The 17159-nt window shown below is 40.8% G+C and overlaps 1 protein-coding gene and 1 non-coding gene across 2 annotated transcripts; both read left to right on the forward strand.

The window, feature by feature from the left end:
* The first annotated feature begins 9861 nt into the window (after positions 1-9861).
* TRNAR-UCU (transfer RNA arginine (anticodon UCU)) lies at positions 9862-9935 on the forward strand. The gene has a single exon. It is a non-coding gene; the product is annotated as a tRNA-Arg (tRNA).
* A 5844-nt stretch (positions 9936-15779) lies between these two features.
* On the forward strand, positions 15780-16721 carry LOC113427549 (olfactory receptor 6N2). Its single transcript, XM_026690065.2, has one exon. The coding sequence runs from the start codon at positions 15780-15782 to the stop codon at positions 16719-16721; it is 942 nt and encodes a 313-aa protein (XP_026545850.2).
* The last annotated feature ends 438 nt before the right edge of the window (positions 16722-17159 follow it).

Here is a 17159-nt window from a genome sequence, read left to right on the forward strand (position 1 = left end):
CTGGCTGTGGCTGATGGGAGTTAGAGTAACATACTCAAACTTTTTTTTTTCACATTCCACTTAAAACCAGCAGCTAGAATTCAAGCCGAAGATCTCATTGAAAATCTGCTCGGTTAAATTTTCCCTCCCATCTTCAGAAGTAAGTTCATTTAATTAAAATTTGTATATCCCATAGAAATGTCCATAATGGCTTATCAAATTCTTTAAAACCCCTTGAAGAAATGACTTGGGTATTCCTCTTAAAATAGAAACCAGCCTAGAACTAAGACTTATTTCTACAGTATTTATTCAATGAAATCAATTTAATCTTGGAGGTTTTCAAAGAAGAAGATTGGGCAGCCATTTGTCCAGAATGATATAGGGTCTCCTGTTGAGCAGGGAGTTGGACTACTGTGCTTACTTGCTTACTATGCAGCTGTAGCTTCTTATCTAATAAGACCAAGTCTCATGCCTCTGGTGGAGACTGACTCCGAGGGAGAGGAGGAACAGCCGACAGGGAGTGGAAGTTTGGCTCCGGAGGTTGTGGAGGAGGCTGGGGAAGGGCAGAGGCTGGCTGGGCAGTCAGAGAAGGACCCAGGCCCATCCCTTCTCCATCCTAGGGCACACAGGGAGGAGAGGATCAGGGAGAGACGTGGTCTATTGGGGAGGAGAGGGCCTTGATCCTCTTCATGGGCTGTAGCTGTGACAACTGGGTAAGAGGACGGACATGCGTATGGGCGAGTGCTGGAAACAAAGCATGGAAATATCCCTAGTTTATTGTTCCTCTCTGGGTTTGGCGTCCTTCCCAGTGTGTATTCTGATATCTGTGGACGTCTTCAAGCCCTTATCTTGCCTGGTTTGTGTTGTTTTTTTACTCTTTATAATTTAAACAGCATTTCCTCCTCCTTGTGTGGGAGTTATTTTGTCTCCAGTCAAGGATATTTGGAGCTTGGAAGAAAAGTGAAGGAATAAAAGGGGCTTCACTTGTTTTTTGTGACTGTGTTTATTTTGTATCCTACCCTGGGTCATCACACCAACTGTCCTGGCGAGACAGATATTTGAAACACCACCTGAAGATGCCCCACATGGCATTATACACATCTCAGACTGGATGGCCAGTTTGAACTATTGTGGGTGGAAACTTTGCCATCACTTTGTATACGTGATTTTCACGCCTAATGCCTCACATCTTGAATTCTTTTGATGCTACCACTTTGATTTCCATTAAAAGCCCTTTTCTCTATAACAATGGAGTCTAAGGTTTTCTTTCTTGGATTTTGAATGGAGCCTCACTCGGCAGTTATATTCTTCTCCTTAAGCTCACAGGAATTTTCCACCACCTACTTATATCATGACATTTAAAAAAAAAATGTTTAAATTGTCTAAAACAGTATTTTCCTGAGGAACCTCAACCTAGCTGAAATGAATATATACCACCAGGTGTGTCCTGGGTCTGTAGACCTTGAATTGACCATCCAGAAAACCACTTCTAAGGCGCAAAGGTCCATTGCTCCAGTGGAGCCCCCAAAGTCCAGAAATTATAGCAAGGAGCACCCAGGAGGATGACCCAGTTCGTAGCAGTGACTCTAAGGACCAATGGTTAAAGTCAGGGGCATTGAGTAATTGCAGTTCTTTTCTGACTGCAACGTTACAAAATTACAAGTTTTGTGCTGAAATTGTTCTTCCTTCCCTTCCCTGCTGTTTCCTTGCTGCTGCACAGACAAGCTATTTAATAACTTTGTAAAGTGGTGGGGGTAGTGGTGGATTTTGCAATAAAGCTTCATTTTTTCACATTTGCACATCCCCAACCCCCACCCCACCCCAAAAAATTAACAGGTTGATAAGGAGGCTGCACAAAGGCATCTGCCAACTCAGTAGAGGGGTGTGCATGTTTTAATCTCTTAAAACAGCATCCTTTTCCGAAAGGCTGGACTGCCAATCTCTCGATCGTCATCCCCCCACCCCGTTTAAAATACCTGAATAGGGGGAAAGCAGGCAAACAATCATTACAGTAACGAGAAATAGGATTCAAGCTTGATCGAGGGCGGGGAATTGCGTGCCGAAGCACACAGGTTCGGCAGAAAGGTGTTGAAAAGAAGCTATATTGGGGACGGAGGTGCAACAAAGCGATGCTTTCATTTTCGTGTCATGGGGAAGAAAAAAAGAAGAACCTCCACTGGGGCTGAATTAAGCCTGGAATAAGGAAGAATGGCAAAGTCTGGCTATTCTTTTTAAAGAAGATAGAAATCCTTAGTTTATCACAAGCATGCAACCCTCCCTTCTTCCCTCTCCCCCACAGTTTCTGTACAGTACTTGTCTCCCACCTGGCAGCTGCATTTACAAGTGAAAATCAAGAAGAGTGAGGCATAGTTGAGATTTGCTTAGGGTAAAAAAAAAGGCACACCTGCATCAATCAATCAATCAAAATAGAGCTGGAAGGGACCTTGGAGGTCTTCTAGTCTCACCCCCTGTTCAAGCAGGACATCCTATACCAAGGAAGGAATATAAATATGAATATACCAACTACCTCCAACCTGCCTTCCATTGAGACCTGTCTACTGCATGAGTCAAAAATATGATTTGATTGCTTATTATATCCTATGACTATCATTAAGTGTTGTACCTTATGATTCTTGACTCTTGATAACTGTATCTTTTCTTCTATGTACACCGAGAGCATTTGCACCAAGACAAAGTCCTTGTGTGTCCAATCACACTTGGCCAATAAAGAATTCTGTTCTATTCTATTCTATTCTATTCTATTCTATTCTATTCTATTCTATTCTATTCTACTCTACTCTACTCTACTCTACTCTACTCTACTCTACTCTACTCTACTCTACTCTATTCTTGACTCTTGCTGAATGTATCTTTTCTTTTATGTACACTGAACGCATTTGCACCAAGACAAAGTCCTTGTGTGTCCAATCACACTTGGCCAATAAATAATTCTGTTCTATTCATATAAATTCCCCACCATCCAGTCAGGGCTGAAGAAGCTTCTTGGATGAGAAGCAAAACATCTTCAAAAGAAAAACAAACTCTAGTTGCCTCCTGAAAAAGCACCTTTGGGACAACCATGGCCTGGATGACAGAATCTCCGTAGACTTTGAAATCCTATATCATTTCAGACAAATGACTGTCCAATCTTTTCTCAAAAGCCTTCAGTGTTGGAGTATCCACAACTTCTGGAGGCAAGCAGTTCCACTGGTTAATTGTCCTCACTGTTAGAAAGTTTCTCCTTAACTCCAGGTTGCTTCTGTCCTTGGTTAGTTTCCATCCATTGTTTCTTGTCCTGCCCTCTGGTGCTTTGGAAAATAAATTGACCTTATGATTCTTGACTCTTGATAACTGTATCTTTTCTTCTATGTACATAAAATAAATTGACCCCCCTCTTCTTCGGGGCAGCCCCTCCAGTACTAGAAGACTGATATCATATCACCCTTAGTTCTTCTTTTCTCTAAATTAGCCCAACCCAATTCCTGCAACCATTCTTCATATGTTTTAGTCTCCGGGCCCTTAATCATCTCAATTGCTCTTCTTTGCACTTTTTCCAAAGTCTCAACATCTTTTTTTGTAATGCGATGAGCGAAACTGGATGCAGTATTCCAGGTATGGCCTTACTATGGATTTTTAAAGTGGTGTTAGTACTTTACTGGCATTATTTATGCCATTAAAAAGATGGGGCAGTTTTAACATAGCATCTTTGTGGAGGGGTGTACACATGAGCCTTTCCCATCGGGTAAAATTATTCCATGCATTGTGTCAAATGGGTAACCAAGTTAAGTATCTATGCAGGCTCCCTCAAAGCATACATGGGTGCTTGGTTTGGTCACAGACGTATTATTCCATGCTTTGCGCCTTTGCATTTCCTGATTTTGATGAAATCAGAGCATATCCTTATTGTCCACTTTCTGCAAGGTCTTTTTCTGCAAGGTCTGGCATTTTTGGAAGCTCCTGAGTCTTTAATTAGCCACTTCATTGCAAGTCATCAAGGAAAGCCATCATTTGAGCTTGGTTCATTTCCCTTAAAGAGAGCAACAGTCTCCCTTTTCTTCTCTTTCGGATCTTAAAACCACGTCAGTTCTCATTTTTGTGCATCCCAACATTCCCTGTTTTACACAACCTAGTTCAGTTGTGTTTTTTTTACAAAGCCTTGCATATAAAATTGAGTGGGTTCTGAAAGGAGCTACAGGACAGGTAATCCTCAACTTACAACAGTTCAGTGATGCTCAGTTTAGTGATGCTCAAAGTTACAACGGCACTGGAAAAAAGTGACTCATTTCACACTTACAACTTACACACTTGAAGCATCCCCAGGGTCACATGATTAAAATTGACTTGGCAACTGGCTCGTACTTATGACGGTGTCCCAGGGTCACCCAATCCCCTTTTGCAACCTCCTGACAAGCAACCTAAATGGAGAGGACGATTCACTTAACAACGTTACTAACATAACTTGTCAGGGCTCCGGTAGTTACCGCAATTTGAATCATGAGTCTCTAGCCAGATTTTCAGAGCTTAAGAAGATTTATTAGGAGTAAACATGCCGGTGTTACCTGGGTGTAGCCAATGCTGAGACACATCATTCATTGTCAACCTTGACCCTGGTTTTTCCCCACCCCCTGGGTGTATTGTAATTCATATTCTCCAATGGGACACCTCCATAGCCAAGAGTCATCAATCATGTTCTCCAGCTAGAATTTTATCCAGCAGAAACTTCGGTCACCTAGAAACTATCTACAAAAACATTTATGGAATGCAGTTTCAGTTTTGCAAGCTGCTGCATTGCTCCCCACTCCCTTTCTGCTGGCAACTCTAAAAGACCAGAGAAATATTTTATGAATTGACATAACCACTGCATGACAACAGTGGCAAGAAAGTTTGTAAAATGAGGTGAAAATCCATTGAACTGTCTCGCTTAGCAACAAAAAATGTTGGGCTGAATTGCGGTTCTAAGTCGAGGAGCACTTGTAAATAAACCGCGCCTGTCTATTAGCATAAAATGCCCTGCAGTGTTGGAAATTCTATTCATACATTGCAACCGTTTCTTGGCTGCTTTGCAAACATAGCATGAAATTGTTCCTTTAATCAGCAGAATAGTTCCTTTGAACATTTAAAGCAGTAAAAACTACGCAGAGGAAATGAGCGTGGCACACAGAGATGTTTCTAAAATAAAACAAAATTATTGGTAGCATTGTTGAGATCACAGCGATATTCTGCATTGTAATGCAAAAAGAACATTGTTTTTTGGAAATTGTAGGGAGGTCTTTGTGTTGAGTAATGCCTACGAATTTAAGTAGCGGAATCTTCCAGATCATTAGGAATTCAGAAAAACTAATTCTGTTTTTCCTAAATGGTCGGTCGTTGAACTTAAAGCAGTTGCTTTTCTTCACTTAACTCAAGCCGATTGTTGGTTCTCCTAGGACTGAAAGGTGTACCAAAGATTTCTGGTTCCTGTTGAAGATTTCGGCGTTTCTAAGACGGTCAGCTTTCCTTCAGACGTCTCTTGTATTTCTCATATCTTTTGTTTGGCCCCATCGCTTTTGGGTTGCCATTCCCAGCTCAATTTGGAAGGCAGACCACAGCAATGAAACCCTGAGCAAACCCAGTTAAAAGGATCACAGATGGTAGTTTCAAAAAAAATAAGAAGGCTCTTTTTGCTTCTGATGGACATATCAAGCATCCATGTTGACATTTTTTGGTACAAAGCAGAGGTGGTGTTCAGCAGGTAGAACCGGTAGCGGAAATTTTGAGTAGTTCGGAGATTCGGCAAAAATCCCGCCTCCGACTGGCCCCGCCAACCCCATCTATTCTTTGCCTCACATTGAGTCCCAGCTGATTGGCTGGGTTTTCTTTGGTTGTCCTGCATGGGAGAATGGAGCTGGAAAGCAGGTTAGTGGGATGGGGAGGGAATGGAGATTTTACAATATCCTTCCCCTGCCACGCCCACCAAGTCACGCCCACCAAGCCACGCCCACAGAACTGGTAGTAAACTTTTTTGAATCCCACCACTGGTACAAAGCCATCTGGTATGCCAATTGCACCCTTTCCTAGATTGCGGGCATCCTTCAGACCGTCACTCATGCCCTGATCAGCTACTTGACTACTGCAACACATTCTACATGGGACGGCCCTTGAAGACCTTAGAACCTTCAACTGTCTCAGTCTATGTAACACAGCTGTGTTTTGCAAGCTATATTGGTAACTAGCTCGTTACCCGTGCTTTGCTACGAAGATATGTGGTTGGGCTTAGCTTTTGGGGAGGAAAATAAGTGCTATTCTTCTTCCTTCCTTCCTCCCTCCCTCCCTCTCTTCCTCCCTCCTTCCCTTCCTTCCTTCCTAGTGGTTAGAATGCAGTATTGCAGGCTAACTCTGCCCACTGCCAGGAGTTTGATCCTAACCAGCTCATGGCTGACTCAGCCTTCCGTCCTTCCGAGGTCGGTAAAATGAGGGCCCAGATTGTTGGGGGCAAGAGGCTGTTAACCATTTAGAGAGGCACTGTGAAGCGGCATATAAGTCTAAATGCTTATTGCTATTATCATAGGATGTAAGTTGTTCCAAGTGAATTGCCTCATCTGGGTTTGTCATGTTTTGCAATTGCCTCATCTGGGTTTGTCATGTTGTTGTCCTTGACCAATCCCCATATTCACTATTTACAATCCTTCTAACTTGCACCGTTGTAGGGAAATTAAAGGGGATATTCAGTTACTTGAATGACTGAGCTCTTGAAAATAAATTAGGGAGAGTCAGAGATAGAATTCAGACACCCCACAGGAGGCACAACATCTTAAAAATCTACCCATGGGTGCTAATCCTGCTCAAAGATCATCTTCGCCTGAAATCACACAGAGCCGCTATGAATTAAAGCAGCCCATGCCAGAAGTTGTTGTCAGACAGGCATGGAGGAAAAACACACACACACACACACACACACACACACACACTTTTTTTTTTAAAAGAGGAAAAAGAGAACTCTTGAAAATCAGCAGTTCTATTTTATCATTCCTGGACAGAAAGCTTACCCATCACCACAGAAATCACCCTTTTGGTAAAAGCTTTAATTGGAGTGTAGCCATGCCTTTGTAGAGATAAGAGGTCCGAAGACACCACACCAGTTCCCATGGCAACTGCTCCATAGAGATGCTTTGCAGACTGGCAGGCCTGCAAAGCTCCATCCAAGACTTACAAGGGTTCAGAAAAGATGGAAAGGGTGGCGGGGTGGTTGGGGGTTAGTGGAAAATGGAGAAATTCCAAAATATGACCTGCTGAGATAAAACCGGAGTCCAAAAAAAAAACATAACAAGGGCAAGAGAGAAAGACAGAAGAAAAAAGGGGGACAGCAAAGATTAAGTTAGAATATGGGGATGAAACCTTGGGGTGAAAAATTGAAGGCACTGGGTGGGATCAACCCTGGGAGAAGATAACAAAGAAGTGAAATAAGACACATTTTCTAAAGGGTGGCCCAAGGCAGTTTTTACTCGGTGGCTCTTTATGTACCGTCCCAATTGTGACTGTATGACTGTAACTTTGTCGCTTGTATCCTTATGATTTATATTGACTGTTTCCTAGTATGATTTGATTGCTTATTGTACCCTATGACCATCATTAAGAGTTGTACCTTATGATTCTTGATGAATGTATCTTTTCTTTGTATGTATGCACCAAGACAAATTCCTTGTGTGTCTAATCACACTTGGCCAATAAAGAATTCATTGATTGATTCATTGATTGATTGATTCATTCATTCATTATGAATACCATCATATGACATGGGAAGCTTGATAATGGTTAAGCCTGCTTTTGGGAGTGGGGTTGTGGTTTACTTTGTTGTATGAACCCCACCTGTTTGTCACATTTATGTTGTGGTATATCGTGCAAACCCAGAAAATAGATCCATGGGGTCACCAATAATGGAGCTTTTTAAAAAAAAAAATAATTATTGGTTTATAATATAACATACAATATATATATAATGCAAATAGCAGGAAAAATAGGGAAGGGGAAAGTATGTAAAAGAGGAAGGGGAAAGAAAGAAAAGGCATTGATTTTCCTTTGATGCAGTAGAATAGGGTAACAACTTTTTATTTTTACATAATAATTTAAACTAGCCATTTCTCTAACAACAAATCTATCTAAACCATAAAACCCAAAATCAAAGTTTTGGTTTTTTTTCTACCTCAAGCACAAAGTTCCAGAAGTCATTTCCAATTAGTAACAAAAGTTTTTGTGGTTTTCTTTCCTTGATCAAAGAAGCCAATTTAGCCATCTCTGCTAACTTCGACAACTTTTGCATCTATTGTCGATCCAGAGCTTTGACAGGAGATGGGAAATAGAGAAATGGCTGAATAAAAGTTTTCAAAATAATCCACTCTCTCCACTTGTACTATAATAAGAGGGTTTTTTTCCCCCCTTCATTATTATTTTTTCTTGTACCAACTTGAAAAAAAAACCAGGAAATTTCTGCTTCCCATTATTTGCATACGGAAGGACAATAAATATGTTCACTGCAATTGAGACACAACTATTTCCATTTTGTGTTGATGAAGCATAATGGTGAATCTCCTGATGAGGAAGTGGCAAACTAGGTCATTCACTCCATACATTCAGGTCCAACATAAGCACGCTTATTTACACCGATTGTCTTTCGAGCAGTAAACCCTGACTCTTTCCTATGTATGACACTGTGGTGTGAAAGGTCAAACGTTCCATCACATCAGAATTCTCTTTTGGACTTCCTTTAGAAAAATTTGGAACCTGGGACTGTAAATCTGAAAATTTAGAACCATTTGTTCTCTTCCAGGTACTGACACAGCAATAAATTATGGGTTTTGTGTTGTTGTTTTTTTTTGCCAAAAATGTAAAGAATATAAACCATATTGGTTCACTTCACACAGCATTTGAAACCCAAATAAAGAACTTTATGTTTTAACATTCTATTTATTTATTTTATTTATTTATTTGATTTGCCAATTGTTTACAAGATAATAAGTATAAGTGTATACATAGTTGTGAATACATGAAATGGGTACATATAAGAAAAATAAAAGAAGAATAAGAGAAACAATAGGACAGGGACGGTAGGCACGTTGGTGCGCTTATGCACGCCCCCTACAGACCTCTGAGGAAAGGGGTGAGGTCAATAGTAGACAGTCTAAGGTTAAAGTTTTTGGGGTTTACCTGGTCCGTTTCTAAAATAAAGTGGCTCCAAACTTCTTTCACATTGCCAGGTTTTAAATCCACTGCCAACCTAAATTTAATGACATATTAGTCTTGTCCATGGTTTCTGTTAGCATCTGGACGAAAAGTATTATTACAAATTGTGGGAGGTATTTAAGAATTGCAATTCTTCCGTTTTTGTTATTGTTGTTTCTTTTCTGTTTTTTTTTTCTTCCCTTAACGAATGCTACAAAGTGCTTCTCTGCATTTGATTATAACCAGGCTGAGGAGAACATTGGCAAAAATCCCACTGAAATAGAATTAATGCTGTCATGTTCAAAGCTGGGCATTTTGCGCTGTCCGTGGTGCTAGACATAGAGATCTTGAACTGGAAGCTATCGGCTGAGCAGAGATTTCAATCCCGGTTCCGGGTTTTTGCTGTCTCTTCCTCTCTGTGTGATAGAGATGAAGAATACCCAATGAATTATATATAGAATTTTCCTCCTACACCCACTCCCTTTCTTCCCTGTTAAAGCAAAGGATGGGGGAATGTGGAAAGAGATCCATTCAATGAATTGAAGAAATACAATTCCGGCTCCAGGTTTTCTCTCTGGCTCCCCCAACAATGCTACCCAGAAATAGAAGGATGCTAAAATTGCTCAGCAGTGATGCAGAAGGTATGTGCTTTTTCAGTTCTGGTCCTGATGCTGAGCTTGCGGTGAGGTCTCTGTGGCGCAATGGACGAGCGCGCTGGACTTCTAATCCAGAGGTTCCGGGTTCGAGTCCCGGCAGAGATGGTCTCCAGGACAGGTGTCTTAATTTTTCGCTCGTCTCGGAGCATGAGATGCTGATTGCTTCTATTTAATTCTGGAGGATTTGGAAGAGGAAAAATGAACGGCAAAGACTCAAATCCCCTGGGTCAGGCAGTCTGCGTTCTCTCAGACATTTATGCCAGATTTACATGGCACAAATGCTTTTTCCTTTGTGTTTCTTTCTGATTTTGCTTTGGAGGCCTTTATTGTTTTAAGGTGATTGTTATTATTGCTTCCTATATTTAAAACCTGGCAATACACTGGAGTTTTATTTATGTTGTTTTTACTGCCTGTTTATATCTCACTTGGCACTGAAAGAGCGATTTCTTAAATGTTTTAAAAGGTTTCCTTTTTTAATAATCTTTTCTGCTTCTGATATACTGTAGCTCTAATTTATCTTTCCCTGTTCAACTGAAATCATTTCATCAAAATATCTCTGTTTAACTTAGAATGTAGGATTTACTCGTCCTCATTTTCTTTGTTGTGTTTCCACCTCCTGGCTCTGTAAAATATCCAGTAAAATATTCTGAAGAGTTTATTTGGTTCAGAAGTCGGTGACCTTTCCAGACCCTGAATGCCTCACTGCCTCCATAAAACACTGACAATCTGCCAAGATTTCCAAATCTCATGAAATTTCAGCCATCTCTCCGTCTCATGGCAGAAAATAAAAAAAGATTATGAATCATTTTGCCTTTTTCTCTGAATTGTTTAACACAGAGGGAGTTGCGAAGGCATGTTTTAGATGTGGATCGGTGCTTCCAAGTATTTAAGTCCTCTCCCTAGACATTTTTATTTTTTTGTTTTAAAAGAAACACACACAAAAACACACATATTCTCAACCTGGTGTTTCCAAGTTCGTGAGAGAATTATGCCATTATTTCATGACAAGGAATCCAAACAAACCCTGGTAAATTCCCTCTCCAGTTTCAAGTCCAAAATCCAGTGGAGGGTATGTTGAATCTACGCGCCTGCCGGTTTTTAAGGAATAACACCTACAATCTGCAATCACAATGCAATGTTGAAGAACGTTGTTGACAAAGCTTCCATAAGGCTGTTTTCTGGCACCACAGTAAAGCTGAAGAAGAAGAAGTAATGAGACCTTCAAGAAAAGGTGTTATTCTAGCATTGATCTCCCGTGTCTAATGAATTATTCCTGGAACTCCCAAACATCCAACTGTTTTGTACAACCTGAGTTGCCCTAATAAAGTTATGGTCTCCACTGATTTGGATTTTCTTGTCTGATGCTCAGCTCCATTGTTACTACTTTTTCCCTCAGCTTAAGAAGAAAGATAAGACTAAGACTAAGACTAAGACTAAGACTAAGACTAAGAATAAGAATAAGAATAAGAATAAGAATAAGAATAAGAATAAGAATGGAAGCTAACAGCTGGAGAATAAAATGTTATATGGCTACTGCCTCCAACGTCTTCATGTAGAAGCTAGAGAGCAGCTGTTAAAGACTGTCAAGAAGAGAAACCTAAAACTTCCATGTCTCCAGAAATATATTTAGTTGGCCACTCTGGAAAGCAATATGTTGGCCAAAATGGTCTTTCTAGCTTTATCTTGGATTTGCTGGAGGAAAGCAAAGGATTAATAAAGTATTAACATTTGCCTGGATGTATAGCTGTTTCTCCTGCCTGTGGGAAAGGATATATAACAGAAGGGGACCTTGGAGGTCTTCTATTCCAACCCCATTTCAGACAAATGGTTGTCCAATCTCTTCTTAGAAACCTCCAGTAAAACAAAGCCATTTGCAAAGCCATTTCAAGGGGGTGGAAAAAGCTGTGGAGCCTTGCACCTTACCATCAGTCTATGTCAGGGGCCTCCAATCTTGGCAACTTTAAGATTTGTGGACTTCAACTCCTAGAATTCCTCAGCTTGTCATGCTGGCTGGGCAATTCTGGGAGTTGAAGTCCACCAGTCTTAAAGTTGCCAAGTTTGGAGACTCCTGGTCTATGTTATGTTATGGTGTATTTTCAGAGAAAGACAAATAGGAAAGTAGGCCAAAACTTGATTGGTTATTGTACCCAATGACTATTATTAAGTGTTGTCCCTTACGATGCTTGACTCTTGACAAATGGATCTTTTCTTTTATGTATAACTGAGAGCATTTGCACCAAGACATTTCTTGTGTGTCCAATTACACTTGGCCAATAAAAGAATTCTAATTCTAATTCTAAAAGAAGGAGAAATACCATCTGGGGGTCTTCGATGGCTTGCTTCACTGTTACTCCTACCAGTGAATTCAATGCCACACGTGGCCATATATCTCTTCCTTCCGCAAACTTTTTCTAACTCCTCCCCCAGAAAAGTTTTGTATCTGTTTCTTCTCCATGTTAATTGGGTTGAGTTAATTACTCCGTGGGGGAATGGAAGGGAGTCATGCTGGGCCTTACCCTTTTAAAAGTGAAGTTCATTTCCCTTGTTTCCTTACAAACAAACCCCTTAACACTTAAGTCCCAAATGTGGGTGATGAGATTTTGGCTGCCTCTTGATGAAGAAAGAGGACAAAGAAAACAAACTCATTAAGAGAAGATATCCCATAAGTGTTTGTTAATGAAGAACACAACAAAAGCTCTACTGGGAAGAAAGACGCAGTTCCTACCGATTGTAGTTTGATGATCTGATATCCATGCTTTTGAAACTAAGGAGTTATCAACAATTGCATTCGCACAATGTCTTTAATTCTAGTTCTTGAATTTGTCCATTTTGTACAACTATTTATCCCTAGCCAAATGGACCAAATTTGCATCACAGGTGAAGCTACAACCCAAACCAAGGTTTTCTCCTGTGTCTAGATCAAACTTTAAAATGCCGGAATGAAGGCGCCTTCTTGGTTTTATCATTGGCCAAAATTAAGTCATTATCGGCACGCATTTCTGGTACCAGCAGATAGCTCTGTATCTCTCCACGTTCACACAGTGTGTTGTGATCTGTTAAGAGCCTCCATTGGAGCATATCGGTTTTACACTTCCAACAAACTTAACGTTAAGATGAGCCGTCTACTGCAGGTTATGCAAATTGCATTTCCTAAATGTTAACTGCTTTGATTAAGCTTGTTTTATAAAACACAGTAATCTCTCATTTATGTCAGGGGTGGGATTCAAATTTTGTAACAACCGGTTCTGTGGGTGTGGCTAGATGGGTGTGGCTAGGTGGGTGTGGCCATGTGACTGGGTGGGCGTGGCTTCTTCTTCTTTTTCTTTCTTTTTTTTTTTGCAGCAACCCCCCTTGGAGCCAGCCAAGGGCACTTGCCTGTTCTCTGAACTGCGCAGAACCATAACAACCAGTTCTATAGAACCAGTCCAAACCGGTAGAATCCCACCCTGATTTATATCTTTGGAATTATTGCAACAGAATCTTTCCTGGAAAAATCAGCTCAAACATTTGGATGCATGAAAACGGTTCTTTCCTTTCCTTCAATGGCCAATTGGATAGATAGCTTTATTATTTATGTGGTGTTTTTTTTTTAAATCAGGGTAACCTGATCTACCCAAATATGGGGTAGAACATACTGCTTCCACTTTCACCTTTCAGCCCGATCCTTTACTATTTAATGGTTTGGTTCCATCCCTTTTCATACACACAAATCCAAATTAGCATTCATGGTAGTTGAGAGAAATCACAGTGGAGATGGGACAATGTCCTAAAGTCGTCAAGCTAGCTGCCTTGGGAGGAGCGTAACAAATTTCACACCATACCTGACTCCATTCGCAAGCATTTTGCCACAATATGGCAGGGCCACGAATGGTGCAACTGGCCCTGATTTCATTGTTTTGAATGGTGGTTTTCAAACCTTTGGAATTCTTCAACAGTTATTCATTAGATTGGTAACAACTAGAGATGGATGGACCTCTAGGCTTTACTTCATTTCGTTTCTCACCTTTTTCTTGCTGCATTATCTCTGTTCTGCACCCACTTGCAATTCTTTATCGATAACTGCCAAAAAATATCCGTGCTTATTTTCATATCAGCCCCCAAATTTAGTGCAGGTTTCCATTCATTTTCTCATAAGATAAGCATTTGTCTGCCTTCAGAGGAGGAGGAAAGAGGGAGGAGGAAGAGGGGAAGGAGAAGGAGAAGGGGAAGGAGAAAGAGAAAAAGAGTTCATAAGGTGCATTACAAAAGTTGGTACAAACTTCAATGTATCTGTGTTCCAGATAAATACAAAAACTTCAGTTTTGGCACAGCCATATAACAATGACAACAATTTCTCCACCAACTTCAGAAACAACTTGGATGTAGTGCAGATCTTTCAACTTTAGCTCCTTATATACAAGTCCAGACCTGGCACATGACATATAAACACATATACATATGTCTCTATATTTGAATTAAGACCAGAAGGATGGATATATCTACTACTTGTTGATTTCTTCAAGCTGGATGGAAGAACCACTGAGGACTTTGTGGTGTGCTGGGGGAAAAAAAACTGTTTTCTTCTAGAAACCCAAAGGACCCAGTCCGGGGGGTTGGAACCCTAAGCCCCCTTCTCTCTCTGAAGACATAAATGGAGATCTCAGGATAATTTCCAGATTTGATTTACTGTAAGAGAAGATAGAAATATATATATATCTCAAACCTTTCTCAGAACTCTTCATCGCTTTCATAAAAGAGGAGTATGAAGTTTGGGTAGTGGTAAGTGCTCACCCATTTATTTCTTTTTGCTAATTAACCATTTCCTTTGAAGATTTTTAAACAAAGAACTCGCAGGGGCATAATTCATTCACCAACATGCCAGATACCCATCATTTCAAGTACGACTGCTTATTTTCACTTTTTCTCCTTGCAGTTTTATATGGAATCAGATTTTCTGGAAAGGGTACCCTACAACATATTGGAAAATTGGCTTCACCTGTCTGAACACCTTTTCAGTTCTGCTTCTGACAGGTCTGTTTTGTTTTCTCAAAGCTGAAATTGCAAGAGAAGCAAAAGGGCAGCCGAAGTCCTTCGAACTCAGGACCAAAGATGAGTAGAGGACTCTCTCCTCTACTCATCTATGGAAAGATGTGGTTCAGCTGCTGAAGACAGACCATTCTGCAATTAAAGTGCATAATTTTTGGTATTTTAAAGCAAGTGGGGTACAGAAATTTCAACTGGGCGTTACTGCAAATCAGCAAGGGTTCATGGAACGCCAGCCCTCCAAATATAATCTAGAAGGGGAAAAAAACTGAATTAAGAATGGATATTCGTGTGCAAACGTTGTGAGCTCTTCCAATTCTGTTCCTAACATTCTTTCGTACAAAATGCTTCCATTCTGAATAAACATCTTTTATGACAAAGCTCGAGAGAGAAATAACACAAAGCAAAAACTAGATTGTACAAGTGTAAATTCTGCCTGTCTTGACTTTAACACCAATAAATACCAAGAACACTTGTTGTTTTTAAAGCATCTTGGAAATAATAGTGCAGTGGGGTTCATGTAGTTCCACGGCTGTAGCTTGTTGTTTCTCCCAAACATGTTGGGAAAATCCCTTGATTTTTCTTTTTGCTGTACAAAGGTGTAATTAGTAGGATACTTTGAAGACAGTTAGGTGAGTTGGGTTTAACAATCTTACTCTCTTGTGCATATTAATTCTTTTTTTTTTTTAATGATAAGCTAACTTTGCTGAGTTTGGAGGGATGCTCTTCAAAATGAGGACCTCAGTGTTGGTCCTAAGGTTCTTCTCTGATTGTGCCAATGATCAAAACTAGCTTTGTTTGGAAAACCAGCAGATCCTCCTGCATTTTTGCTCCTCTCAAAAACAACTTGTCTAGTCCTGCTTTTGTGGCTTAATTGTCCCTGTAATCCTGCAGATCTATTGCTATCCAGAGGGAACCCTAGGAAACATGGAAGGCTACAACCACACCGAAGTCGTTGAATTCATCATTGTGGGATTTCCTCACCTTCGGCACCTCCAGACTCTCCTTTTCGTTTTGCTCCTCCTCGTCTACTTCTCCACCATCTTTGGCAATCTGGTGGTTTTCATGGTCATCCGCACCGATGGCCGGCTCCATACACCCATGTACTTTTTCATCAGCATCCTTTCGTTCTTGGAGATCTGGTACACGGCGACCACCATTCCCAAGATGCTGTCTAACCTGGTGAGTGAAAGGAAAAGCATATCCTTCATGGGGTGCCTCCTTCAAACTTACTTTTTCCACTCTCTTGGAGCCACTGAATGCTACTTGCTTACTGCCATGGCCTACGACAGGTATCTCGCCATTTGTAAGCCCCTGAGATACCCTTCTATGATGACAACCAAGATGTGTGCACAGATGGCAGCCGGCTGCTGGGTCTGCGGCTTCATGTGTCCCATCACAGAAGTCATCCTGGTCTCCAAGTTACCTTTTTGCGGCCCAAACCAGATCAAACACATCTTCTGTGACTTCCCACCACTGCTCAGCTTGGCCTGTACCGACACCTCAATCAACGTGCTGGTTGACTTTGCGGTCAATGCTTTCATCATTCTAGTGACTTTCTCATTCATCATGGTCTCCTATGCCAATATCATCCAAACAGTCTTGAAGATCCAGACCGCCGAGAGCCGTGAGAAAGCTTTCTCAACCTGTGCGTCACATCTGACGGTTGTCTTCCTCTTCTTTGGAAGCATCATTTTCATGTACGTGAGACTGAAGACGAGCTATTCCTTAGAGTACGACAGAGCATTTGCGGTGATCTACGCTGTCCTAACTCCATTAGTCAATCCCATAATTTATAGCCTTCGAAACAAAGAAATCCTAAGGGCAATAAAGAGGAGAATTCACCCAAGGAGACTTCTCAGACCTTGAATCTCTTGGAACAAGGCTTTGGATTGAGCGATCGACAATGAAATATGCGGTGAAATTTAAACTTAAGGCTGGTGATGAGGTGGACAGCACGAAGGTCAAATTGACAACTCAGATTTATAACACAAAAGGCCAATTATTTGAATTACCAAGTCTATCATCTCCACCAGCATGACCAGGATTTGAAGAACAACAGGTGGGGAAGAGATGTATGTGTGTATACAGTATTTATATTGCATACACATATACATGCTTGCATATATCTTGTGGTGCATTGTTCCAAAGGTGCTTTATCAAGAGGCAACTGGACTTCCTTTGTTCTTCCTTGAAGGCATTTCCCTTCTACTGAAGATGTTTTGGGATGAGAAGCAAAATACCTTCAAGGAAGGTGAATAACTATGACCTGGATGACAGACATTGGGGTGTATTGTGATGTTTTCC

Source organism: Notechis scutatus, chromosome 14, assembly GCF_049901735.1.
Source record: "Notechis scutatus isolate UNSWTSFEM ecotype Mainland chromosome 14, rNotScu1.2, whole genome shotgun sequence".
Classification (NCBI taxonomy): Eukaryota; Metazoa; Chordata; class Lepidosauria; order Squamata; family Elapidae; genus Notechis; species Notechis scutatus.